This window comes from Meriones unguiculatus, chromosome 10, assembly GCF_030254825.1.
Source record: "Meriones unguiculatus strain TT.TT164.6M chromosome 10, Bangor_MerUng_6.1, whole genome shotgun sequence".
NCBI lineage: Eukaryota > Metazoa > Chordata > Mammalia > Rodentia > Muridae > Meriones > Meriones unguiculatus.
In genome coordinates this window covers 21901185-21927371 of record NC_083358.1, presented here as the reverse complement: position 1 = coordinate 21927371, position 26187 = coordinate 21901185, and the positions used below count along the sequence as shown (strand labels likewise).

At 46.3% G+C, this 26187-nt stretch overlaps 2 protein-coding genes across 7 annotated transcripts; one reads left to right on the top strand and one right to left on the bottom strand.

The window, feature by feature from the left end:
* Positions 1–496: 496 nt before the first annotated feature.
* On the top strand, positions 497–16894 carry Tsnaxip1 (translin associated factor X interacting protein 1). The gene is made up of 16 exons (XM_021633190.2): positions 497–556; positions 5553–5628; positions 10113–10225; positions 10376–10502; positions 11684–11777; positions 12579–12775; positions 13121–13256; positions 14178–14347; positions 14428–14587; positions 14665–14795; positions 14897–15022; positions 15169–15321; positions 15500–15609; positions 16098–16224; positions 16318–16424; positions 16645–16894. Exons 1-16 carry the CDS (start codon positions 513–515, stop codon positions 16883–16885), a joined length of 2112 nt encoding a protein of 703 aa, XP_021488865.1. The 5' UTR covers positions 497–512; the 3' UTR covers positions 16886–16894.
* Positions 16879–24231, bottom strand: Cenpt (centromere protein T). Of its 6 annotated transcripts, none has more exons than XM_060392057.1 (14): positions 23996–24229; positions 22501–22597; positions 22274–22361; positions 22071–22170; positions 21832–21968; positions 21664–21709; positions 21342–21484; positions 20687–20878; positions 19406–19603; positions 19076–19228; positions 18736–18829; positions 17516–17692; positions 17330–17434; positions 16879–17251 (listed from the first exon to the last, which is right to left on the bottom strand). In XM_060392057.1, the coding sequence occupies exons 1-14, from the start codon at positions 24109–24111 to the stop codon at positions 17128–17130; spliced, it is 1770 nt and encodes a 589-aa protein (XP_060248040.1). In that variant the 5' UTR covers positions 24112–24229; the 3' UTR covers positions 16879–17127. The 6 variants fall into 6 exon arrangements, with proteins under 6 accessions (XP_060248040.1, XP_060248041.1, XP_060248042.1 ...); XM_060392058.1 differs by having other exon boundaries at positions 21664–21700; XM_060392059.1 differs by lacking the exon at positions 17516–17692 and having other exon boundaries at positions 23996–24231.
* Positions 24232–26187: the final 1956 nt, after the last annotated feature.

The following is a 26187-nucleotide window of genomic DNA, read 5'->3' as shown; positions in this document are numbered from 1 at the left end:
CCCGGAGCCGCAGGGAAACTGAGTCCGAGTCCGCGCAACTTTTCTTTGGACACTACTATGCTTCGCTAGATCTTAGACTACATATCCCACAATGCAGAGCGCTCTAGAAGCCGGCCAACGCGGGCTTCTGAAGAACTTTGGAAGATGTAGTACACTACTGCTCACCTACAAGCCTGTACAACGGAGACGCCGAACCACTAAAAACTACCATTCCCGGCTGGCCGAGTGGCCAGGCTTCGAAGCGCACCTCCCTCGTCCGAGGTCTCAGTTTATTCTCCTGCCTCAGTTCTGTAGCTAATATTAAATTTGCTATACTAACTGGTTCTCAGAACACCACAGCACCCCCCCGGTCCGAGACTACCTTTACTACTTGACCAGAGTTCTTGTGAGGACGGGGGCTAGGGGCGTGGTGCAGCCGTGACCCCGCCCTCGCCGCAGAGGCCGATGGGGGCTGGTCTCCATAGCAACAGGCTGTACACTATCAACGGCGCTAGCTTGCTTCAGTTCCAGTCATGGCTGACGTAGAGCCCAATAAACACAATTTCTCCAAGTCAAGGTAGCACCTGGCTGGGTTGAAAGCGGGGAGGACTTGAGTACTTCCAGAGAGAAAAATGGCACGACCACTGCACCATCTGTTGGTCTCTGTTCTTCGGGCTAGGGCTCCAGCGCCACAGAATCAGTGATACAGAAACAGTTGTAAGAGAATCGGGGCAGACTCGGCAGTCCAGTAAGATAAACTGCAGGCGTACTTTATCATTAGATGCATGATCTTAGTTAAACGCTGAAAAGCGAAGCGCCTAATCATATGTAAAGTCCTGTATATAAGCATTCAGTGTCTAATGAATGTTGTTTCCCGCCTTTTGCTCATTTCCAGTAGCGGAGGAGAGGCGAGGGAGGCGACTTTATCTCAAATTTAATCTCTCAGGGTCTGCTGCCTTGATAGGAAAAGGCTACAAAAACCAGGCTGTAGTGGCGTACGCCTTTAATCCCAGCACTCCACTTGGGAGACAGAAGCAGAGGTGAATTCGAGGCCAGCCTAGTCTACAGAGCTAGTTCCAGGACAGCTAAGGATACACAGAGAAACCCCGTCTCAAAAAGAAAAAAGAAAGAGAGGGAGGGAGGGAAGGAGAAAGACAGAAGAGAGGCAAGAAAAGAGAGAGAGAAAAAATAGAAAAAGGCTACAAAGGCCGGGCATGGTGGCTTATATTTTTAACCCTAGCACTGGGGTGGCAGAAGGAGTCTAATGTCTATGAGTTCAAGGCCAGCCTGTTTCTACATAGTGAGTTCCAGGACAGCCAGGGCTATGTGGAGAGACTCTGTCTCAAAATAATAATGCTAATGATAACAACATGAAGAAGCCTGCAGAAGTTCCCAATAACAGGAAATGCCAATTCTATGATTCTCTCTAGAGCTTAAAAATAAATTTAGTCTACAAGAAGCAGGCAGCAGGTTGAAAAAAGAGAGAGAGTCGTTATCCAACAAAGACATAACTAGCAAACTTACTATCTATGACCAAATATGTAGTAGGGCTGGAGCTGGAGCAAGAATGTGCCAGGTCCTGGGTTGATCCCCAGCAATCCAGATAAAAACAGACTCAATCTTCATTCCTTAGGAAGGAAGCACAATGTAATTTGATGGGCTGAATTTAAAGGCAATATGGCATCATTCTCTTCCAGCTCCATGTAGTGACACAGTTTCCTTTATAGAGATGTAGTATGGGTTTCCTCCTTCAGACCTCAGAGAGGGACAACATGATGAACAGCCTAGAGCTTAGCACTGTAGAATATAAGCAAAATCTGATAAAAGAGATCTTTGAGTTTTATCTTTTCTTAGAGAATGTCTTTTCTCCTATGGGCTTTTCTCCTTTTGTTCTCATATCCCTGCATGCTACTTTAGTGGGCTCTCTGTGAAGGTCACTCAACATCAGGAAACACTCTTGAGAAACCATTGCCTGCAGTCAGTTATAAAACTGAGTTTTTTTTACGCCTACTGATAAATGTTAGTATTTTCCATTCTTCCTTGAGGGTTGGTATTAAGTCATTCTTAAAAAATGAGGGCTGGAGCTGGAGAGATGGCTTAGTGGTTAAGAGGACTGTCTGCTGCTCTTCCAGAGGTCCTGAGTTTGGAGTCCCAACAATCACGTGATGGCTGACAACCATTTATACTGGGATCTGCTGCCCTCTTCTGGCATGCAGGTGTGTGCAGATAGAGCACTAATATATGGAAAATAAAATAATAAATCTTAAAAAATACAAAATAGAAATAAAGTAAATCTTTTTAACAATTAGAGCCCTGCTTGGTGATGCATGCCTGTAACCCCAGCACTCTGGGAGGCAGAGGCAGGCAGATCTCTGTGAGTTTGAGGCCACCCTGATCTACAAAGCAGGTCCAGGACAGCCAAGGATACACAGAGAAACCCTGTCTTGAAAAACAAAAACCGGGGCTGGAGAGATGGCTCAGAGGTTAAGAGCTATGACTGCTCTTCCAGAAGTCCTGAGTTCAATTCCCAGCAACCACATGGTGGCTCACAACCATCTATAATGATATCTGGTGGCCTCTTACAGACAGAACATTATATGCATAATAAATAAATCTTAAAAAAAGAAAAGAAAAACAAAAAGAAAGAAAAAAGAAAAATGAGGAAAAAAAAGAACTCTGAGAGGTGATTCAGCAGGTTAAGGATTGCCTGATTACCTGAATCTGATCACCAGGTCCCACTTTGGAGAGGGACAAGTCCTCTGATTTCCCCTGTGCACTGTGGCACATGCACTATATATACATACACAAACAAAGAGAGAGAGAGAGGAAAGAAAGGAAGGAAGGAAGGGAGGGAGGGAGGGAGGGAGAGAGGGAGAGAGAGGGAAAGAAAGAAAGGGAGAGAGACAAAGAAAGAAAGAAAGAAAGAAAGAAAGAAGAAAGAAAGAAAGAAAGAAAGAAAGAAAGAAAGAAAGAAAGAAAGAAAGCATTAAAAGGCAAAGACAAGTTAGGGGCAGGAGGGGGCTGTAGAGGACCTGAACTTGACCCTCACCATCCACATCAGGTGGCTTACAGCTACCTGTAATTCTAGATACAAGGGAATCTGACACCTCTGGCATTAAAAATACTAAAAGCAAAATTATAAATGTTAAGAGTCTAGAGAGATGACTCAGTGGTTAAGGGCACTGGGTGGCTACTCTTCCAGAAGGCCTGGGTGAGATTCCCAGCACCCACACCATAGCTCACAACCCTCTAACTTCAGTTCCAACGGATCCAGTGTCCTCTTCTAGCCTCCTGTGGAAACACTCATACACATTAAATAATAAAATAACACTTTAAATAAGAAAAGTAGTTAGAAATTGAAAATAAACAAAACAAAGAACCCTTTTTGGATGTGTCTCTGCTAGGTGTGCCTGGTTTTCATTTTGGTTAAGTTTGACTTTTATGTCCAAAGCTAACAACAGCTATAACCTACTTACCATTTCCATTTGGCAGTTTATCCTGATTTCTAGAGATCTACATGCTTTTCCTAATCCCTTTCCCTTTCATGGTGGTTACAGTATGATCGAGAACAGAATTGTAATACATGCCTGTAATTTCATGACTCCGGACACTGAGACAGTAGCCTCATCAGTTCAAGGTCGTACTAAATTACATAGTATGACCTTATCTCAAAACTTAAAAGTACAAAAAAAAAAAAAAAAAAAAAGCCAGGCATTGTGATTTATGCTGGTAATTCCAGAGCTCAGGAAGCAAAGGGAGGAAGATCAATACCAGGCCAGCCTGGTCTCTGTCATGAGTTTCAGGGCGGCCCAGGATACGTAGTGAGAATCATTAAGTACATAAATGAATAAATTTTAAAAACAGAATTGAAGATAGTGATTGATTTGAGAAAAGGGTATTAATTTAACCCAATGAGCAAGTAAAGCTGTTGCTCTCCAAAATATATTTCTTAAAAACAAGAACAACAAAACCAGTATTGGAGATTAACCCTGAATTAACCCTAACATATTAGGCAAGAACTTTACCACTGAGGTATATGCCCGGTTCCTCTAGTTCGTTTATTTTGAGACAAGATTTCACTTTGTATCCCTGATTGGCTTGGAACTCACTATGTATGAGTATGAGCATGCTGGCCACAAACTCACAGAGATATGCCTATCTCTGACTCCTAAGTGCTGGTATTAAAGGTATGTTCCGAAACAGCCTGGCACTAGTCTCACTTTTTATGAGCAAAGGAACTGAGGTTCAGCAAGATACTTAGGGTCACTAGCTAGCAATGACAGTGAACACACAGGTCTATTTAACAGCATACCCTTCCTTATCCCACAGATCACTGCCTTAACTCTTCTGTTTGTTCCACTTGGGCCAACATGGCCATATGTAGCCCTCTCTGTTGCTCTCTGCACACCTGTCTACCTTGAACAAGCCTGCTTCCTAGTAAAAGGCTTAAATTTCAAGTTTGAGATCTCTTCAGGATCCACTTTCCTCCCATTGATATCATAATTAATATTTTTACAACTTACTTCAGTCTATAGTATTTTGCTTACCTCACTTTTGTTGTTTTTTGGGTTTTTTAATTTGTTTAATTTTATGTGCATTGGTATGAGAGTGTCAGAACACCTGGAACTGGAGTTAAAGACAGTTGTGAGCTTCCATGAGGGTGCTGGGAATTGAACTCTGATCCTTTGGAAGAGTAAGCAGTGCTCTTAACCACTGAGCCATCACTCCAGCCCTGGTTTTTGTTTTTTGTTCTGTTTTGTTTTGTTTTATGAGACAGAGTTTCTCTGTGTGGCCCTGGCTGTCCTGGAACTCACTCTGTAGACCAGGCTGGCCTTGAACTCATAGAGATCCTCCTGCCTCTGCCTCCTGAGTGCTAGGATTAAAGTCATGGGCCACCACCTCCTGATGGCTATCTCATTCTTTATTCTCCGAATAAGAATTGTTTATTAGGGGCTGGAGAGATGGCTCAGCATTTAAGAACAGTATCTGCTTTTTCAGAGGTCCTGAGTTCAATTCCCAGCAACCACATGGTGGCTCACAACCATCTATACTGCCCTCTTCACACACAAATGGAACACTCATGTACATTAAATAAATAAACAAAATCTTTTTAAAAAAAGATTATTGTTTATTTCTTTAAGAGAAAACTAGGGTAAAGGAGGTTAAATGATTTGCTCAAAGCTGGTCCTTTTGAAACTCCAAATGTCAGGCCCTCAGACTTTATCACCCATTAAATGATTCCCTCTTCTGGATTGTACCTGCACCTGTATTCACACATGCCCAGATTCACACACACATACACACATAGTTTTAAAAGGAAGGGAGGAAAAGCCGAGCGTGGTGGTGCATGCTTTTAATCCCAGTACTTGGGAGGCAGAGGCAGGCAGATCTCCAATTTCAAGGTCAGTCTGGTCTATAGAGTGAATTCCAGGACAGCCATGGCTACACAGAGAAACCCTCCCTCAAAAAGGAGGAGGAGGAGGAAAAAGAAGGGAGAGCCATGTTCTGGGAAGGATTGGAGGGCTCTCCCCACTGTTGGGTGTGGCACTTACCACAGCTTCTTTTCTATGCAGAACACAATCTTCAGGAGGGATGGTGGAAAACAAAGACCTTGAGAAACGCAAGCTTTCTCAGAAGCGAAAGACACTGGTTAGTAATGCTCTTTTGGAAGCCCACAGGTCACCCTCTACAACCTGTCTTCTGCCTGCAACCAAAAACATAACCAACAAACTAGCTTCTTCTCAATCAGAGAAGTCTGACTCACAGACTTCTGTGAGGGTGGAAGGGGAGGAGGATGCTAGTTCCTCAGTCCTATCTGAAAGCTGACCCAGGCTGTCCTAGGTAAAAGACTTAGTTGGTGCTGGGTGCAGATGGCACATACCTTTAATCCCAGCACTTGGGAGGCAGAGGCAGGTGGATCTCTGTGAGTTCAAGGCCAGCCTGGTCTACAGAGTGAGATCCAGGACAGCAAAAGCTACACAGAGAAAGCCTGTGTTGACAAACAAAAACAAAACAAAATCTTAACCCCTTCCTTCAGCACCTTTCAATTTGCCACTCAACAATCTGGAATGGACTTCATTTCTTCAGCAGCCTGCCATGTACTAGACACAAACTCCTGCCAAAGGTCCTTTAAAGCTGTAACTATACCTTTTGTGTTTATGGCCCAAGGTCTGATACAGCACTTGAGTTCCATAAATACTTATGAACAAGCATGTGAAGGCAGGGTACATGGTGTTTCTCTCTTGTGTTTTGGTTCTGAGTTCCTCGTTCCTATTCTTTAAGATTTTTGTATAGACCAAGGACGGTGGCTCACACTTGTAACACCGGCACTGGAAAACCTGAGGAAAACTACTGTACATTTAAAACCCAGCCTGAGCTACAGGATAAGCTCTAGGCCAGCCTGGGCTACATAGAGAGACCCTTTTTAAAAAAGTATTTGTATAAAAATTAATGTGGTCAGCTAAGTATGGTGGCACACATTTGTAATCTCAGCACTTAAGAGGCTATAACATGAATCTTTCAAGTTCAAGGCCAACCTGGGCTACATAGAAAGATCCTTTAACTCCCCCTCCCACTTCCCCACCTCACAAAAGGAACCCTAACCCTTATTTACCTTATTAAGTATTTTAGTTTTGTTTTGGATTTTTTTCAGTGTCTTGGATCAAACACGTTCTATGAAATTGCCAATGAGCTTGCCTCATCCCACTTTGGAGCTTTTGCTGATTTGATATGGGGTTGTTATAATCCAGACAACAAATAGCCATTTTTCAAATCTCAAATATGTCAGAAGACCAGGGTTCTGTTCCTGACACTTCAACTCCAGTTCCTGAAGAGCTGATACCCTCTATTGACCTCTGCAGACTCCAAGCATGGTGTATTTACATACTGGCAAAATTCTCATACACATGAAGCAAACGAATTAATATGCATTTACATTATAGATAAGCAAACTTAGAGCTCTAGTTGACAAGGGAACGCTGTGTGGGTGGTGTGGTGCTTTCATTGTGTGAATGTGTTGCTCAGGAAGGATTTGGAAATATTTAAGCCATATACTTTATAAAGCTGGGAACTGCCAAGACCAGGCCCCAGTCTAAGGAAGAGAAGTGAGCAACGAACTCTGTGGAGAACAAGTATAGCCACATTCCTGTAAGGCGACCTCCAATTTGATTCCAGCTTCAGCCAGGTGCCAGATGCCTAACTCAGTATAGACCTGCAGTCCTGGCGCTTTTGCTTTTTTCCCCCTGTGGTACTGTCACCAACCACCAGTAGGACCTGTGCCTCCCACCATCTCCCAGAAGTGGGGCATCTTCCGGTTTTTACCTGCAGGGGGAGGCAAAGAGCTGGGAAGGCCACGGAATACTGCAAAGGTTCAGTCCAACCTTTGGACTGAAGTCTTCACCAGCATCTAAAATCCCCAAAGAGAAGCAGCTACTTTTCCCAGTTTAATGGAGTTTTCATTTGCCTGCGCAAATCAAAGTAAGGTGCCTACGTTTTCTTCAGCTGAAAACGCAGAGAGAGCACATTTACCCTCCATTTGAAAATCTGAAACTTTCCAAACTCCTCAAGATTGAGCCCAGGTGTCTCCTGGAATTTTTTTTTTTTTTCTCTTTTGTTGTTTTGAGACAGCCTGACACAGTGGCCTCAGTAACATGATCTTTCTGTCTTCACTTCCTTAGTGGAGTGCTGGGCTTACAGGCCATTCCCATCAACTATGTAAACAGTTTAAGATAGACACTTGCTGCTTGGCTCAGCCTGGCACACCCACCAACTCATAACAGTTCAGCTTTAGCCTCCCAGAGCTAGTATTACAGTTGAGTCACCACACTTAAAAACTTGTTTGTTTATTCCCACACACACCCAGCCTGAACGTTTCCTCTTTTAGTTTTTTAGTTTAAAAAAAATTTTTTTTAATATGGTCTCATATAGCCCAAGCTGGCTTCAACTCTGTGAAACTAAGGATCACCTCGAACTCAGAGCCTCCAGCCTCCAGCCTTCAAGTGCTCAGATTACAGGTATATGCCAGCCCATATGGTTTGTTTATTTATTTTGAGTCAGGATTTTTACTATGTTCCAGGCTGGCCTCAAACTTTTGATCATAGAGTGCAGGAATTACGTGTATGAGTCACCAGATATTTTGTTTTTTGAGGTTGGTCTGTGTAGTCCTGGTTGTCTTGGAACTGGATATGTAGACCAGCCTGGTCTAGAATTTGTTTGTTTTGTTTTTGAATAAGGATACAGGCTGCTCTAGAACTTACTATCTACTGGAGGATAAACTTTTACACTAAGCCTCTTTGTAAATATCCCATGGCTGTATAACAGTTTTCCGTTTTTAGATACTTAGGAGTTTTACATCTTTTCTACAGCTCAAACTATACATTTGACATCACCCTGTGTGTAACAATATTTGTCTCCCTCTGCACTAGCTGCCTGGACCCCTTGCCTCCTTGACAGGAGCTGTGGGCACCCTGGCTATCAGCTCTGCATTCACACCTGAAAAGCTTCTGCCATACCCTTGAGCTGTTGGTGCTATCCCAACAGTATCCGTACCCCCTTCACCACACACTCCCTCCAAGTGACTAGCTTCTCTCATGCTCTCATTTGAACTGTTACAGAGTCACCCCTTACTGCGGGGTGACCAACCCCCCAACTCAGCCCAGCCATGGCTTCTTTCCCTTCTATGACCTTCATGGGCTCCGATCACTTCATGTGGACTTGTGATTATCAGCTCACTTGTCACCCTACTCCCATCATACCCAGCTTTCCTGTGTCTCTAGAACCCAACAGGGATTGGCATATGCCATGGACCTCAAAATGCTGATGAACAAATGAAGGACCAAATTTATAAAATCCTAGAAAAAGGAATCACTGGGTCAAATTATATTTTTCTTTCTTTCTTTTTTTTTTTTTTTTTTTTTAAGACAAGAGTTTTGGGGCTGGAGAGATGGCTCAGAGGTTAAGAGCACTGGCTGTTCTTCCAAAGGTCCTGAGTTCTATTCCTAGTCAGCCGCATGGTGGCTCACAACCATCTATAATGAGATCTGGTGCCCTCTTCTGGCATGCAGGCACATATGTAGGCAGAATACTGTATAATAATAAATAAATCTTTTTTTTTTTTAAGACAAGAGTTTCTCTGTGTAATACTGGCTGGCCCAGAACTCTCTCTATAGACCAGGCCAGCCTTAAACTCACAGAAATCCCCTACCTTTGCATCCTAAGTGCTAAAATTAAAGGCATGTTCCACCACCACCCAGCTAATTGTATTTTTGTATGCTGTATTTAATGAAAAGATTTAAAAAATAAGCCCATACATACTATTTTCTACCACAGGCATCTGCTAATGGTTCAAAATGAAATCCCATTTACCAGGAGACCCTCACCTACTTCCCCTCCTCCAAGGGATGCAACCCAATCCCCTTCCAGACTCCATTTGTTGCATCTCTGTAGCCCTGTCTGTCTGTCTTGTCTATCTAGGCATTAGCTGGGACTTAACCTCCTTTCATTTCTTTAGTTATACATGCCAAAAGGCAGCCATTGTGGCTCTTCAGTATTCACCTTTGCTTGTCGTAGTACAGGCATTCAATACTCTCTGACTATACAGAAGAGCGTAACTCACACTTACTGGGTTCCTTGCAGGCACTAGAGTGTATAAACTACACACCGTTTTCTCTGACATCCTCATCTCAGTGCATTAGAATGGTCATCCCAGTGATTATCCCTGTGTTACCAATGAAGAGTCTGAGGCTCAGAGAAATAAACCTGTGGCCACTCTGCTAATAAGAAAGATGTGAGATTTAATCCTAACCATCTAGAAGCAAAGGACCATAGTCTTAATTACTGACCATATTAATAATGTTTGTATAGCTGGGTATACCTTTGATCCCAGCATGCAGGAGCTGGAGGCAAGGTTTCAGTGTAAGGCTAACATGGGCTATATATAGCAATATTGTGTGTGGTTGTGGGTGGAAGGATGCAAAAGAACATTAGAAAGGGAAGAGGCTGTGGATACGGCTCAGTCGTACAGCACTTAGCTAACATGTGAGGTGGTTTGGGGTTCAAGCCTCAACTGAACAATACCAAAAAAGGGAGGGGGTAAGTCATTTTGCCATAGTAACCCCAGCTTTTCCTCCCTCAAGCCTGTGCAGCTATCCATGGGTGGCCACCTGTCCCCATGGCCCACATACACCAGTGGCCAGACAATTCTATATAAACGAAAGCCCTGTTCAGAAGAGTGCCGGAAGCGAACCAAGTAAGCCAAGGCCAGCCTGATTGGGGGTGGGGGGCTGGTCTAGATTAGATATTGGCCCAGGACATAGAGCTTAGTGGAGTTTGTGGCCCAAGACCAAGAGTGCAAGGATCCACGGGTGCTAGTGACATCTCAGCCCACTATCCTCCACAGTAGCTGGCAGCAGCAGCCCCCCAACATTGCCAAGCCCAGGTACCTGGAGCAACTAGAGAACCACCTGCGCAAGGAACTCCTCCTGCTAGACCTGGGCACGGACTCTTCAGAAGAGCTGAGGCTGCAGGTCAGAGCCACAGACCAAACATGTCAAGGGTGTTAAGAAGCCTTGTGTATCTGAACTGAATAATAGACCTTTACTGGGAAGTGTCCCCCATCTCGTGACTAGTCCTCTTTGAAAAGAGGAAAGTCCTATGTCGGAGCCTCTGGTCTGGTGGCACCAACTAGAAACTTGAGGGACTAGCCCAGAGACAGAGAGAGTTGCCTGTCTAGATGTAGTCCAGCCTCTGGTACACATGAGAGAGGAGCTCGGTAACAATGAGTCTCAGTTCTGATGTAGACATGACAGAAGCAGTTACCTAGCGCTGACCTGCGTTCCAGGCTCTGGGCACTCTCTTACAAGCAGAAGCTTGAAGGAAATGGCAGAGCTGGGATTCCAAATCAAGGCTGGTTCCTGAGCCTCTGCTCATTCTAGTGGGTAATGCCGCCTCTGAAAACATTCTGTCTTTGCAGATTGAGAGTCTCCCTTCACATCCAAGTGCTTCTATGAGGGCTGAAGATAGCTCAGTTGCTGAAAAGCCTACTGTACAAGTGTGAGGGCCTGAGTTTGGAGTGGCCACACCTAATTAAAAAGCCAGGCCCAGCAGCATCTGTAACTCTAGTGCTGGAGGTCTGGGGGTAAGAGACAGGTAGATCCATGGAGCTTGCTGGCCAGCTGTCCTTGCCAATTGGTAAACTTCAGGTTTAATAAGTGGCCTTATCTCAAGAAAATGGGTGGAGAGTAATCAAAGATACCTAATGTAGACCTCTGTGATCCACAGCACATGCACACACACGCACACATACCTACAATCGTTCTGAATCTGAGTTGGAAAGAATTTTCTCTTCCACTCTTAAGTTCAGAACATGAAACCAGACTTTTCAATGTCCTGTTCCCGCAGGTCTTTGAAATAGAGAGGCATAGCAGGTGAGAGGCTAAGAGATACAGGATGTGGTAGGCAAGAAGTTGACTGCCTGGGCAGAGTCCACTTGGGCAGAATGGCATATCTGGCCCACAGTGGTGGATTGCTAAGCCTCACAGCTGGCAAGGTCTCAAACCTGTCCCTCCTCTTAGCTCCGTGGTCCTAAGACTTGGGTGGTGCCTGGCCAGACATAGGTTACTGGCAGTATCTTATGGAAATAGTTTTTTGAGTGCAACAGAGGTGGAGGTTATTGGCCAGGAAATGAAAAGTTCCTTTTTTATGCTAGCCTTACAGGGAGATCTTTGAGTTCTTCATAGAAGATTTCAAGACATACAAGCCCTTGTTATCCTCCATCAAGAATGCGTATGAGGTGATGCTGGGTAAGCCTGAAGCTCCTTTCTGGAATGAAGAGAACATATTCTGACTTTCTGAGTCTCTACTACTGACTGATCTTTCAGGTCATGTTTTGCATGCCTCAACCCCTTTTATCCTTGAGAAGGATGCTGAGGCAATCGGTAGTAAACAGAAGGAATTCTGGGCAGTAAGGAGGCTGGCTGCCTCACCTACTCAGAACGTGCTAAGCAGGCTGCAGCTAAGGAACGGAAGGCCTAGCAGCATGGGTTCCTGCACCTCTCCATGGAAGAGACCCTGACCCTCCACATTACTCAGCCCCTGGTTTGTTTTTCCTTTTGCATGGCTGGAGACTGAACCTAGTTTCTCATACATGAGCAAGCCCTCCTCAATGGAGCTCTATCCCCAGCTGCTGCCTTCCTTTAACATCAAGTGTGTGGAGGTGCTGGAAAGATGGCTCAGGAGTACTGGCTGTCCATCCAGAGGTTCAAATCACAGCATCCACGTTAGTAAACAATTATCTAACTCCATTTCACCTCCTCTTGTGGTCTCTGCAGGCCCCAGGCACAAACACGCATGCAGGCAAAACACCCATGTACACCAATGACCTTAGGATCTGAGACTCCTGGCTGTTCTCTGTGGCCACCCCAAATGACTTTTCTACTTGTCTTTTTGGTTTTATTTTTGGAGACAAGGTATGTAGTCCTTGAACTTGCTTTGTTGACCAGGCTAGCCTTGAATTCAGAAATCCACCTGCCTCTGCCTCTGCCTCCTGAGTGCCGAGATTAAAGGTGTGCACCACCACACCTGGCCCACCTGTCTTTGCTTAGCTTACCAAAGGGAGAAAATTCGGTCTCTGGAGCCCCTGAAGGCCAAGATTGTCACTATGAATGAGGACTGCAATGAGAGAATCCTGGCAATGAGGGCTGAGGAGAGGTACGAAATCTCCATGCTCAAGAAAGAGAAGATGAATTTGCTTAAACTCATTGATAAAAAGAATGAAGAGAAGATATCACTGCAGAGTGAGGTGAATGGAGGTGGTAATACTGACAAAGTCCTCATGTTTCTGCTCTACTTGTAGCCTGGGTGTGTTCATGAGTACTGAGGCAGCCCCTAACCCCAACTACCCTTATGCCTGGAATGGAGCATCTTTACTCTGCCCGGTTGCAGTGCTCAGTATAGACTCCAGTGTGGCTCCAGCAAACTCTCCATGCGCTGAAGCACTGCCATCAGGATCTCAGGAATGATCACTTTCCTTTCCCCAAGCCAAAGGGGCTATTTGTCACACCCCTGTAGTGAGTAGCTACCAACAAAGATCCCTAGAACCACTGAGTAGGCAGCCATAGCCCCCCTCTACTTTCCCCACCCCTAGGTGAATAAACTAAGGAAGAGCTTGGCTGAGGAGTACTTGCGCTACCTTACTGAACGAGATGCCCGCAAGATTCTCATTGGGGACCTGAATGAGCTTCGGTACCAGCGAGAAGACATGTCATTAGCCCAGTCCCCAGGTAATCTAAGCCAGGTTTCTCTCCTAAAGTGCTGATCTATCTGTCATCATTTATCCTGCTTATTCAACATTACTAATATCTTATTATCCTGTGTCCATACATGGTAGGAGATATCTGGGCCGCTAGCTGGGACTGTGGATTGAATCAGCCCCACATCCCACACCTGGGACCAAGTCACAGTGGATCTTTTGAGCTAGACTGAGAATGACAAAACAAAATAGGAAACTTTAACACTGCTGGAAGCTGAGACTCTGTGGGCAGAGGCCCAGCACCACTGGGCTTCTCTACTTAAGCCTGAACCCTTTGGGTAATGATGCTGTAGACCCACCGAATCCCAAGCAGAGAAGTTAGCTTTCTATTGCTTGATAAAGCACAGTGACCAAGGCAGCTTACAGAAGGGTTTGTCTGGGACTTAAGAGTTCCAAAAGGAATAGTAGTCTGTCGCCATCATGGCAGCAGGCAGGCATGGCACTGGACCAGCAACTCAGTGTTCATGTCTGGATCCACAATCAGGAAGCAGAGAACATAGTGGGAATGACACTGAGTCTTTTGAAATATCAATGATGTCCCCAGTGTCGTCCATACCTTTTTTTTTTTATGGTTTTTCAAGACAGGGTTTTTCTGTGTTGCCTTGGCTGTCCTGGACTTGCTTTGTAGACCAGGCTGGCCTCAAACTCACAGCGATCTACCTGTCTCTGCTTCCCTGAGTGCTGGGGTTAAAGACATGAGCTACCATGCCTGGTTAAGTTTGTATCTCTTCATCCTTCTCAAACAATTCCATCAACTGGCAAACAACTATTCGAACCTATGAGCCTCCGGGGTCCACTCTATTCAAAAAGAAGGCACTCCCCAAGCAATATTTAGCCCAACCCTGGGTACAAGCCCCAGAGGCAAGGTGATAGACTGATGGGCTTCTGGCAGGTGTTTGGGGAGAGGACCCTGTGAAGCTAACACTGGCACTGAAGATGACTCGACAAGACCTGACCCGAATTCAGATGGAACTCAACACGATGAAGGCCAACTTTGGAGATGTGGTACCCAGGAGGGACTTCGAAAAGCAGGAGAAGACCAACATGGAACTTCAAGACAAGGTGCTGGTGGGCAGGTAGACTTGATGTGGTAGGGGGAAGTCAGGCAGGTGGGTAGCTAGGACCAATCACCTTGCCTACAGCTGGAATGCCTGAGAGCCGACTATGAAGAGGTCCGGAAGGAGCACGAGATGCTGCTGCAGTTGCACATGAGCACACTGAAGGAACGGGACCAGTTCTACTCTGAGCTGCAGGACATCCAGCGCATCTCCACACCTCGACCTGACTGGAACAAGTGCGAAAGTAATGATGGTTGTGGGGCTCCCAGGGCCCGCTCGAGGACAGGGACTGGGTTCCAGCTTCCTCTCCCTCCCCTGCAGATATCATAGCTGGGGGCCCAGAACGCTGGTTAATGCTGGCTGAAGGAAAGAACAGTGACCAGCTGGTGGAGGTGCTCCTGGAGGAGATTGGCATCGGTTTGCTTCGAGAGAGAGACTTCTTCCCTGGTCTGGTAAGGGAGTCCCTAAGCCAGAGGCTATTTAAAATTCTAAGGGAACCATTTAGAAAAAGGGCAACAGAAGGGTTCAATAAAGAACTGAACCCGCCTTTCAGGGCTATGGGGAATCTGTCCCTTCTTTCCTTCACTGTGATGCCACTGTGGAGAACAAGAAGCCAACCAAGAAGGAGGTGGTGAATCTCCTTGGGGATGCCTGGAAGGAGCGACTTGCAGAGGAGCAGGTCAGTTCTCGATGGCTCTGACACCTTGCCTCGGCAAAGCCTTCAGGTCCACAGTTCTTTAAGGAGTCCCCTTAAGATGGTAGGGAGCAGGGTGGGGCCCTAGCAAGCCTGAGACATCCTGACCAAATATTCTCCTCTCCCTACAGAAGGAGCCATTCCCAGATTTCTTCTTGAATTTTCTGGAGCGTCGCTTTGGGATCAATGATGCCATGGCCTGGGCTTATACCATTTTTGAATATATTAAGCTCTTTCGCTCCAATGAGATCATGAGTCAGTTCTATGCAGTTTTGACGGGAAAGGTGAGCTTTGGCCTAGGTCCTACCTGTTACCCTCAGCGAAACATAAAGGGCTTTTGTCCCCAACACAGAATGACTCTGTCCCCACCATTCTAGTAAGGAGCATATTAGTAGTTAACTGCTTCCTTCATTGTAGAAAATGGAGTCTATATATCAACCAAAACTGCTTCCTTCGTTGTAGAAAATGGAGAGTATATATATCAACTATAAGGAGACAGAGTCCCATCTGCTGAAGGAGATGGCAAATGCTGACACTCAGAATGAGGGGTTAATATCCATGGAGCAATTCAAGTAAGAAAACTGGTCAGGCTACTCCAGATTCTAGTCCATTATTTCGGCTGGTCAGGTTCTCACGTATGCAGAAGGGGAGCTCCACAGCTCAAAGCCTGCCACCCTCACCAAGTGTTGCAACACACGCCTGCAGTCCTAGCGCTTGAGAGAGAAAAGCAGCAGTCATTTAATTCTGAACCAGCTGAGAACAAAACTGTTTCAAAACATGGCAGGCATGGTAGTGCACACTTTCAATCCCAGCACTTGGGAGGATCTCTGTGCATCTTCAGAGTGAGTTCCAAGCCAACCAGAATGACATAAAATAGAACCTTTCTCAAATCAAAACAAAAAGAAGTTTGGGAAACTAAAGCAGAAGGATCATTATTATGAGTTCAAAAACTCTCAAAAAACAAACCTGTTAAAATACTAGTGGGGATGGCCCCAGAGGGATGGGAAGGTGAGTTGGCAGCCTCAGTCAGGCCCTGCTGGAATTCTTACTTTTCCTATAGCACCATCCTCAGGAGTACCTTTCCTCTAAAGAAGGAAGAGCAAATTCAGGAGCTGATGGAGGCAGCAGGCTGGGGTCCAGAGAGCACCAGTACAGAAGAGTTCAACTACCGATTATTGTTTACTGAGGTGGGTTGGGATACATAGCTTGCCAGTCCTTTCTCTAGTCTTACTTAAACTACAGTCAAATAGCCTCCCCTTGCCTTCTCTCCCACCCTACAGGATGAGGAGGGCCAGAGTGAGCCATTTGTGCAAAAGCTGTGGGAACAGTATGAAAATGAAAAGGAAGCATACTTACAGGAACTGAGGCTGGAACTGGGCATGGATCTGTGAGTGACCCTGGGCCCCAAAGTCCCACTCAGCCATTGGCAGTCTTACAGGTGGGGCAAGTCCTGTCAGATAGCATCTCAGGTGCCTAAGTCTCCTGGTGCAACAGGTACCATGCTGAGGACTATAAAGTACTCAAATCTGACAGAAAGTAGGCACTTGAGTCATGGTACAGAAAGGAGCTCAAACCTGTATACCTGTCTCTCTTTCCTTGTGGGGCAGCATTGAGGAGGTGACCTTACTGAAGATGCGTGGAGCCCTGCTGGCCATCGACCCCAGCATGGACAAACAGACTCTCAGTGCCTACCTGGGCCAGGCCTTTCAGATCCCTGTGGCAGAGCTGCCACTGGAGGATGAGGAGAAACTGGAGGAAATTTCGATACCTCTTCAGACTGCTTTTGAACAGCTTCAGATGGCAGACACCAAGCGTGTAGGACCTCGAGAGCCAGAGATAGCAAGCTAGAACCCCTATTGGCAACTTAAATGCTTGAATGTTGCTGAACTTCCAGTATAAAAATTCTTTTATCTAAATTCATACTATTTTTCAGGCTGGGGGTAGGGGATTTGAGCCAGCCCTATTACCTGTACCAAAAAGCAGAACAAGCCATTTGTGAGACTTTATTGGTAGTAGGAGAAGGAGACCTTGACGATTGTGGGGTTCAAGATGTCCAAGGTAGGAATAGGGCAAGTGTTAAGGCCTGGCCACTACTGGGCAGGAAAGACAGAATTGCCACTGAATGCACAGGGGATGAGGAGCTGGCGGTACTCCAAGGGCAGGTAGCGCTCCACAAGCACGTGTAGTGAGACCTGATCTGTGACCAGTCCCTGCCTGCATCAGAGGAAAAAGGGGTCGGACAGAATTAGCAGCAGCACTCCCATCCCCAGCCTCCCTTTAATGCCCACTTACCGTCGCATCAGCAGCTCCAAATCCTCTGGTTTCACAGTCTTACGGCCGGCATGAGCAGCAAATGCCTCCAGGTCGTTGAAAAGGTGCTGGAAATACTTGTCTAGGCTGCCAAGAAGGTTGGGATAGAGCAGACTGAACAGTCTGTTTATGAAGTAGCACCTCTAGCCGCTCACAAGCTAAACTCACCACTTTTCCACCAACTCAAGAGCCTTCTTCTCCACAGGCATCTTAGTATAAAAACTGAAGAGTTTCATATAGTGGCTCAGTCCAGCCTTGTAGGGGTCTGGGCGGTGCCTAGGACCTGCAGTTCCAGTCCTAATTGGAAGCTTGGCTGGCATAGGCTCCTGGGGCTCTGAAGATAAGCTGAGGACAGGAGTAGACAGGTGACTAGGCTGCTATTTGGGGAGGCCCCTATTCGAAGACCAGTCCTGTTGGCTCTGGGGAAACTGGGACTGTTGTTAACTAAGTAGTTTGAACAAGAAATCCAGCTGTCAGGCGGGGGTAGAGGGTAGGGGTGTGGCACATGCCTGCCTGCCTTTATTTTTATTTATTTATTTTAAAAGATTTATTATGTATACAGTGTTCTGCCTGCATGTACACCTGCATGCCAGAAGAGGGACCAGATCTCATTATTGATGGTTGTGAGTCTCTGTGTGGTTGCTGGGAATTGAACTCAGGACCTTTGGAAGAACAGCCAGTGCTCTTAACTTCTGAGCCATTTCTCCAGCCCTTATTTGTTTATATTTGTTTGTTTGTTTATGGCTTTTTTTCAAGACAGGGTTTCTCTGTGTAGCCTTGGCCGTCCTGGACTCACTATGTAGACCAGTCCGGCCTCTACTCATAGAGATCTGCCTGCTCCTGCCTGAGTGCTAAGATCACAGGTGTGCACCACTGCACATGGCTAACACATACCTTTAATCCCTGCACTGGAAGGCAGAGGCAGGCATATCTGAGTTGGAGGCCAATCTAGTCTATAGATGGAGTTCTAGGACAGCCAAAGCTACAGAGAAACCCTGTCTTGAAAAACAAAACAACAACAAAGGGCCTGTTTTTTCCCTGCTCCTCTAGTCTAGACCAATATCCTAGTCTAGCCTCAACATATATACCGGTACCTGCTCAAGCTTGTTAAACCCCAGGCTTCAAATTGAATAGTCTCTCCCCTCAAGAATCCATCACTACCGGTCCCAAGTGTGCTTTAGAAAGCCTCCTATGATTACATACTGATGTAGGAGCTTCTCCCTCCCCGAGGCTCCTCTAAACCCCTGGAGACAGACAGCAGGATGATAGCCAGGCAGGCTATCACTACCAGAGCTGCTATGCTGTGCTCATCTGCATATCTATGAGGACTTAAATGTGCACAATGACAACTTCAGGGCACCCCTTTCCCAAGAACCAGGGTTTCTTACGCTGCAACTCCAGGAGGTAGGGGTGGCTCCAGAAACTGATGTGGCTGCTCCTCTGGGAGTAAGTCATGGGTGGTGAAGGCTAATTCTGGACTTGCTGCAGAGAAAGAATAGTGTCACTAGGTGGTCAGGCTTGACCACTTCACACAGTTGTACAGGACTAGTCTCCTTCTCTTACTGCCTAAGGGCCTCATAGAGCTCTAGTCAAGTGACTGCCCTTCGTACTCTCCCTGGTCCCTAAAACTACCAGTTCCCAGAAACAGCCCAGGCAATTTTCTTCTGTATGATAGGACCTAAGAAGCTGGGAACACTCACCTGCTGATGCCTACATTAGGCCTCTTACCTGGCCTGCCAAAAGTATCCTTATCCCCTGAAGATCCTTCTTGAACCTTGGCCTCCACAGCCTCCTGGGATCCCACTGCTTCTCTTAGTTCTAGAGGCTGAGGCTGTGGCTCCGAGAAGGGCAAAGGAGTAGTGTCCATGCTAGTTCTGTTCACTGAGGGGAGAGCAAGACAAGGAGGCACTGACTTAGAATCAACTGGCTTGACCTGAACCCCACTTTTGAGTGGAGAAGGAACTCCCAGGAAGGGGGTTCTGGGGCATACGTAGGGGTGGAGGAGGGCAATCTCCCTAGGCTAACTCTCACCCAGGCTAAGCTGCTCCTCATACTCACTGTGGCTCTGCAGCCTAGGCCCAGTGCTTCGTGTCCTGGAGCCCGCTCTTTGAGCATCTTCAGCCCCAGTGTGAGAAGGGTTGGGCAGAGAGTGGTGCATGCTAAGGGAAGAGCCAGCCACGGGCTGTGAGAAAGGCTGGGTGTCTTCCAACAATACATCCGTTGGCAGAGTAGCAACAGGGGTTCTACAGTTGTCACCTGGAGGTCAAAAGCCATATAAATTCTATATTCTAGGCCCACCTGCTAAAACCTGGGTTGTAAGGGTACAGGCAGTGAAACTTAAGGGTCTTCTCTGCCTACACAACCTCTAGAATGAGATAACTTACATTCTAGGCCTTTTATCTCCCCCTGCCCTGCCCACTACTCTCTCTGGTCCTTCCTCTGACATTCCCAGGCCTCTACAACTTGCTCACAACCCCCAAAACAGATTGTACATGCCTCAGCTGTCTACTTCTTCCTCTATCCATCACGTTCCTCAAATATTAACTTGTCCCCTGTACTCAAGATCCCAGGTTCGTGCCAGCCGATCATGAAACCTGTTTTCCCCCCGACTGATCTTCTAACAAGGGCTAGCCACCATAGCATACCCCTTTCTTTCTACCCTCAGCCGTGTACTTGAAGAATACAAAGTAACAGAAGTCACAGAGGCACTAAGGCTAGACCTTAGTGATGGCTTCTCCACCCCTTCCCCCCAGGATTTCTCTGTGTAACTATGTAGCCTGGGCAGTCCTTGAGCTCACTCTGTAGAACAGGCTGGCCTCAAACTCACAGATCCATAAGAGATTCCCATACCTGGCTATGATGGCTGTTCTAGGTTGTCACCTTAAATTTATCTGGAATTAACTAAAATCCAAATGAATGGACACACTTGTGAGGGACTTTTTTTTTTTCTTAATTAAATCATTTGATGTGGAAAGACCCAGATCTTTTTTTTTTTTCCTGAAAACTCAGGAATATACAATATTTCCTTGTATAGCAGAGAATACCTATCCGACAAGCATATCAATTCAAAGTGGCTCAACTTGAATTTGAAGTGGCTCACGTTGAATTCTAAAGTGAATTCAAAGTGGCTTCAGGTAGAATGTGTTTGCTGGTTTGTTTGTTTGTTTTTTAATAATTTAATTTTATGTGCATTAGTGTGAAGGTGTCAGATGCCTTGGAACTGAATCTGGGTCCTTTGGAAGAGCAGACAGTGCTCTTAACTACTGAGCCATCTGTCCAGCCCTCAGATCTTTTTTTTTAATTTATTATATATATACATTGTTCTATCTGCATGTATACCTGCATGCCAGAAGAGGGCACCAGATCTCATAGATGGTTGTGAGCCACCATGTGGTTGCTGGGAATTGAAATCAGGACCTCTGAAAGAGCAGACAGTGCTCTTAACCTCTGAGCCATCTCTCCAGTCCAAGACCCAGATCTTTGAGGTGGGAAGATCTACCTTTAATCTGGGCCACACCTTCTGCTGGCAGCCTATATAAAGGGCACGAAAGAAGAAAGCTTGTTCTCTTTGCCTGTTTGTTCTCCATAGCACGTCCATTTATTCCCTCACTGTCAAAGGAGCCTATTTCTTTGAGATCCCAACACATACTGAAGACCAGCTGAGACATCCAGCCTTGTGGATTCTTGGACCTTGCGTTGACAAACGGGTGATTTTTGCTAGCTGGACCATAGCCTGTAAATCCCTGTTGCCACTCCCCATCTCAAACCCACTCACATTCTGTAAGTTCCGTTCCTCTAGAGAACCCTGACCAATACACCAAAGTATCAGGTGCACTCTGTAAAGAAAATAGAAACTCCTCATAAATGCCTGGGCAGGCTCATAGTATCCTTGACCTCACAAAAAACTGGGGCGACCCTGAATTCCACAGAGCCTTCTGTCTGTCATAGAGTGGTAGCTTCTCCGTAAAGCTACAAGAGGAAATCTCAACCTTACCTGGAAGAGCTGAGGTCGAGGAATCATCTTCCAGATCCTGCAAAAGAGCATGGACATCCAGAGGTCGGCGCATGGGACGTCGGCGAGCCAGACCAGGCCTCTCCACTGACTGTGGCTGAACGGGTGGGACAAAGCTGAAGGAGCTGTTAAGATGGAAGCAGACACGAAGCCTGAGACACAGTGCCCCTAAGGGGCTCATCTCTTAGAATACAGCCACAGTGCTGTAAGGCTAAAACTAACAGTGAGCAGAGCCACAAGATTCCACCAGTCAACACCTCCCTCAAGCCTCTGCTACATCAAACCCCAGAACAGGGAACAGTACCTGGTCAAAGACGAATCATCAGCATTCCCAGGTGGCTCTGTCAGGGCTCATCAAGAAAAAGTAAAAAGAACAATCCACAGTAAGCTCCCCAAGGCCCATGGCCTTCTCAGGTCTTTTACCTCCCCAGAGACAGAAGGGAAAACAGCACTGGTGTGTCCTAGGTCTCACCTTGGGAGAGAGGCAACCCTTGGCTCACTTCCCGTTGAAATACTGACAATCTTAGCTTCTGCTTCCTTTTGCCAGGGGCCATTAGACCTGGAGCCAGGGTTGAGGAGGGCTCCAGTTCAGGAAGTTGTAGTTCCAGGCTGTAAGGATGGAGTTTATCTCAGACATGTCAGAAAGCCCAAATTTTAGTTTCTGGGGACCCCAAGAGGAGGCTCATCCAGTGAGGGACATTCACTGCATACCTGCCCCAGCTGCTCTTCCGCCTGGAAGACCGCCGGAGCACCTCGGGTACTTGTACTGGCTTCACCACTGAGTCCGGCATCACGATGGAAGATTCTGGGGCTGTAGAAGAAATAAGTAGAGGGCAGGGCCGACAAAGGAGGATACCACAGGACTGACTGTTGGACTAACACTAACTTCAACTGGCAGGCTGACACCCACTTACCAGTCAGTAAGATATTCTTCAGCAGAGTCCGGGGTGTTGGTTCTTCCAGGTGTCCACGAGCTTGAACACGTGCCAGTCTACCACCTGACTATGGGTAAAAGCACCACCAGTCTGTTGTTGTTGGTTGTTTTTTGTTTTTTTTGCCTTGAGATCCCTCAAGTTAGGCTTCAAAACCAAAATAGACTTCAGGGTTCCATGAAGTCACTCATGGAGTGGGCTGGACTCACCCTAGCTCCGTGGGAATGCCTTCTGGCGCTTGTCTTTGTCTGGCTATTCTGCCTCTTGGAGGAAGGTGTCTGAAGCAGAGTTCTCTGTGCACTGTGTCTAAAACAAACAAAACAACCGGGCTCTCAGAATTACATGCAGGGAGTGGGAGTGAGGAGCTGGAAGATACAGATGTTTGCCTACACAAGGGGGTCATAGTTTAAAGCTCTTTTCCTTCAGGGACAGAATCCCTTCCAGAAACCACTTGCACCTTCCATAGTCCCTATTCTCAGCTTTGTCAGCAAAGAGGATGAAGGGCAGCCCTGAGGTAGAGGCAGACAGGAAGGGTTGGGGAAAGGCTTCACAGAGGTGAGGCTAGAATAAAAGATGAGTAGGGGTCAGTCACATAGGTTACACACTGGAGGAGTATCCCTTTCCAGTCATTAAAGCAACAATCCAAGTAGGGCATTTTTTCCTTTCAAGTTGTCAAGGCATGACAGTAAGTTCCACATGGGTCACCCCAGATCTACTTTTCCAGTCCAGTGTATGTCAGAACTCTATCAGCGTTACCCAGGCACAACTCCCACGTTATTCCTCATACATCTAAAACATACCTGGAGGGGCTGGCCAGATGGCTCAGTGGGTAAGGGCACTTGCCTCCAAGCCTGACATGCCAAGTTTAATGACCAGGGCCCACACAATGGAAGGAGAGACTGACTCAACAAGTTGTCCTCTGACCTCCACACATTTTCTCAAACACAGAGACCGCAAATACGGCGCGTTGAATGAGCAAGGGCCAGGTGGTACCAAGCCTATAATCCCAGCTACCAGGGAGGCTGGGGCAGGAGGATGGCAAGTTCAAAGCCTGTTGGGGCTAGTTTCAAGCCAAGTCAAGGCAACTCTGTGAGACTCTTATCTCAAAGACATACCAAAATGTATGTAGCTCAGTGATAGGGTGAGGGTGCTTAACTAGCAGGTATAAGGTCCTGAGATCAATCACTAGGACCATGGGGGAAACACACCTTATCGCGAAAAAGTCTCCACCTGAAAAGGATGATTTTCTTCAGACTGGCAGATGCCAACTTCGGTACCTTCTGCTCACAACCCTCAAGACAGATACGCAGCAAAGTCCAGGACAAAGCCCTATTCTCTAGAAAAGCATCTCTCCAGTTCCTACCTCCTGACCTCCCACGGGACCCTCAGAGAGTAGGACTGTATGTGTTGGGAAAGGTGAAGTCATCTGAAAGTAGAGGTAGATGTCAAAACAACCTTAGTCTGGGTTGAGTGAAACAGCCTAGAAAAAACAGAGCCATATCCTTTGCTTCTAGAGAATTAGCACTGTTGGTCTCTGTGGCCTCACCCTGGAGCTCCATAGCTGAGCCCGCCTCGGTTAGTTACAGTCAGATCTCGGCTATAGCCTCAGACTATACTCTGAGACGCCGGTTTCCTCTCCAGACAAGGCAGACCCACACGTCACTCCCCAGTCATTCTAGTTGCTCAGGCAACACTCTCACATACTTAGTCTGAGCGCTCCGGCGTCGTCGCCTCGGAGTGCGTAAATCCGCTGTATCCAGCACCCGCTGCAAGAGCGTACGTGTTGTCTGATCGCTGTCGGAAGTGTAGCTGTCCGCCATGCTGGGGGCTCAGCCCTCCTAACTGCTCTTGCTACTACAAGCTCGGCGTTCCCGCCATCAATTTCGAGTCATTCTCGCGATACTGCCACAGGGCCCGACGGGAACTGTAGTCCAACAGCTGGGAGCCCGCTCCCAGCTGTAAATCTATTTACATGATTGTAAATAGATTTTGGAGGCTGTCTCACTTGTTAACCCTAGGGAAAAGCACGCAACCAATTCAAACCTCATAGTTTCTTCATGAAAAATAAGGATGATAATCATCTTTAAAAAACTAGGGGACTGGAAAGATGGCTCAGCGCTAAGGCCCACTTGCTGCTCTTGCATAGGACCTGAACCCTTAAGGAGGCTCAAAACTGCCAGAAACCCTAGTGCCAAGGCATCTGATGCCCTCCTGTGGTCTCTTGCCTCTACTGGGTGAGTCCTCTGACTGCAGGTGTGGGCCACTATGCCAGACTTTTGATGATTTTCTCTCTCACAGACAGACAGACAGACAGACACACACACACACACACACACTTTATTTTTGAAACAGTGTCTTACGTAACCCAGGCGACCTCAAATTCCTAAGCCTGGGAATGACCTTGAACTTCTGAACCTCCTGCTTCCATGTCAGTGTGCTTGGATTACAGGTGTGATTCATCATGCTCAGTTTATATCATTTTGTTTAGAGGTTTTGTGTGTTTTAAGACAGGATTTCATGTAGCTCAGGCTTGTGTCAGACTTATGCAGCTGAGGTTGATCTTGAACTGATTCTCCGGCTTCCAAATTCAGAGTTACAGCACTATGACACCATGTACCATTTCTGCAGCACTAGTAATCAATTCTAGAGCTCCCTGCATGCCAGGCAAGCAACTGAACTAACTCTACCAACTGAACTGTCTAGTTAGATCTGATCTCTGTTATCTAAATTTGCTAGGTGTTTGTAGACAAATTTCCATCGTAACTATAAACTACCTCATCTAATTCCTAAAAATTTATTTTAGCCAGGAAGGATGGTGCATGCCATTAATCCCAGCATTCTGGAGGCAGAGGCAGGTGAATCTCTGTGAGTTCGAGGACAACCTGGTCCTCAGAGTGAGTTCCAGACCAGCCTGGGCTACAAAGTCAGACCCTATCTCAAAACAAACAAACATTTAAGCAAACAAACTTCATATTTACTACATCCTTGTTTGTCCTTGAGATAAGCTTCACATCCCTGACTGGCCTGGAATTGACCTGGTAACCAGCTTTGAGTTTGTACTGAATCATGTTCTTTTTTTGCCATTTCAGAGATGAGATTATATAGGTATAGATGACTACTTTCTGATTATTTATTTATTTATTTAGAGACAGGGTTTCTTTAGGTAGTCCTGGCTGTCCTGGAATTTACTCTATAGACCAGGTTGGCCTCGAACTCAGAGATCTGCCTGCCTCTGCCTCCCAAGTACTGGTATTGAAGGCCCATTACCCAGCTACTTTCTGCTATTTTTAACTTTTCACTTTATTTATTTTGTAAGTGTGTGGGTGTGTCCATGTCACAGTGCACAAGGAGAAACCGGAGGACAAGTTGCAGGAGTCAGTTCTGTTTCCACCATGTGCTTTTCAGGAACTGAACTCAGGCCTTATAAGCTTGGTGGCAAATGTTACCTGCTGGGGCCTCTCACTAGTCCAGGGTTATTTTCAAAACAATAAAAACACTGGACTGAAGTGAGGATGGGAGTGAAGTGAGGATGGGAAAAAGGGATGCAAAAGGTTGGCAAGGGCCAAGCTATGTATGTGGGTTCTGGAGGCTCCAGGAAGGAATTTAGAAAGCAGCCTAAATAGAATAGGAAGCCCCTTGAGTGACATATGATTTATCAGATTTTCTTTGGCAGCCATGAGAACAGTTGTAGAAGTTGGGTGTGGTGGCACACAGGTGTAATCCTAGCACTCAGGGAGGCAAAAGCAGGCGGATCTCTGTGAGTTAAAGGTCAGCCTGGTCTACACAGTGAGTCCAGGACAGCCAAGGCTACACAGAGAATCCCTGTCTCAGGAAAAAACAAAACTAAAAATATCGGTAGAGGAGGCAAGATTAGAAACTGAGACATGTACTATGAT

What these genes read in the sequence shown, in the direction of transcription:
- Tsnaxip1 (XM_021633190.2), top strand. Translation starts at nt 513, where the DNA reads ATGGCTGACGTAGAGCCCAATAAACACAATTTCTCCAAGTCAAG. An exon ending in CAGAAGAGCTGAGGCTGCAG is followed by an intron (nt 10,503 to 11,683) that starts GTCAGAGCCACA and finishes TTTTTATGCTAG; the next exon opens with CCTTACAGGGAGATCTTTGA. An exon ending in ATATCCATGGAGCAATTCAA is followed by an intron (nt 15,610 to 16,097) that starts GTAAGAAAACTG and finishes CTTTTCCTATAG; the next exon opens with CACCATCCTCAGGAGTACCT.
- Cenpt (XM_060392057.1), bottom strand. Translation starts at nt 24,111, where the DNA reads ATGGCGGACAGCTACACTTCCGACAGCGATCAGACAACACGTACGCTC. An exon ending in TGCCCTCTTCTGGCATGCAG is followed by an intron (nt 19,604 to 20,686) that starts GTATACATGCAG and finishes TTTGACCTCCAG; the next exon opens with GTGACAACTGTAGAACCCCT. An exon ending in CTTGAGTTGGTGGAAAAGTG is followed by an intron (nt 17,435 to 17,515) that starts GTGAGTTTAGCT and finishes CCTTCTTGGCAG; the next exon opens with CCTAGACAAGTATTTCCAGC.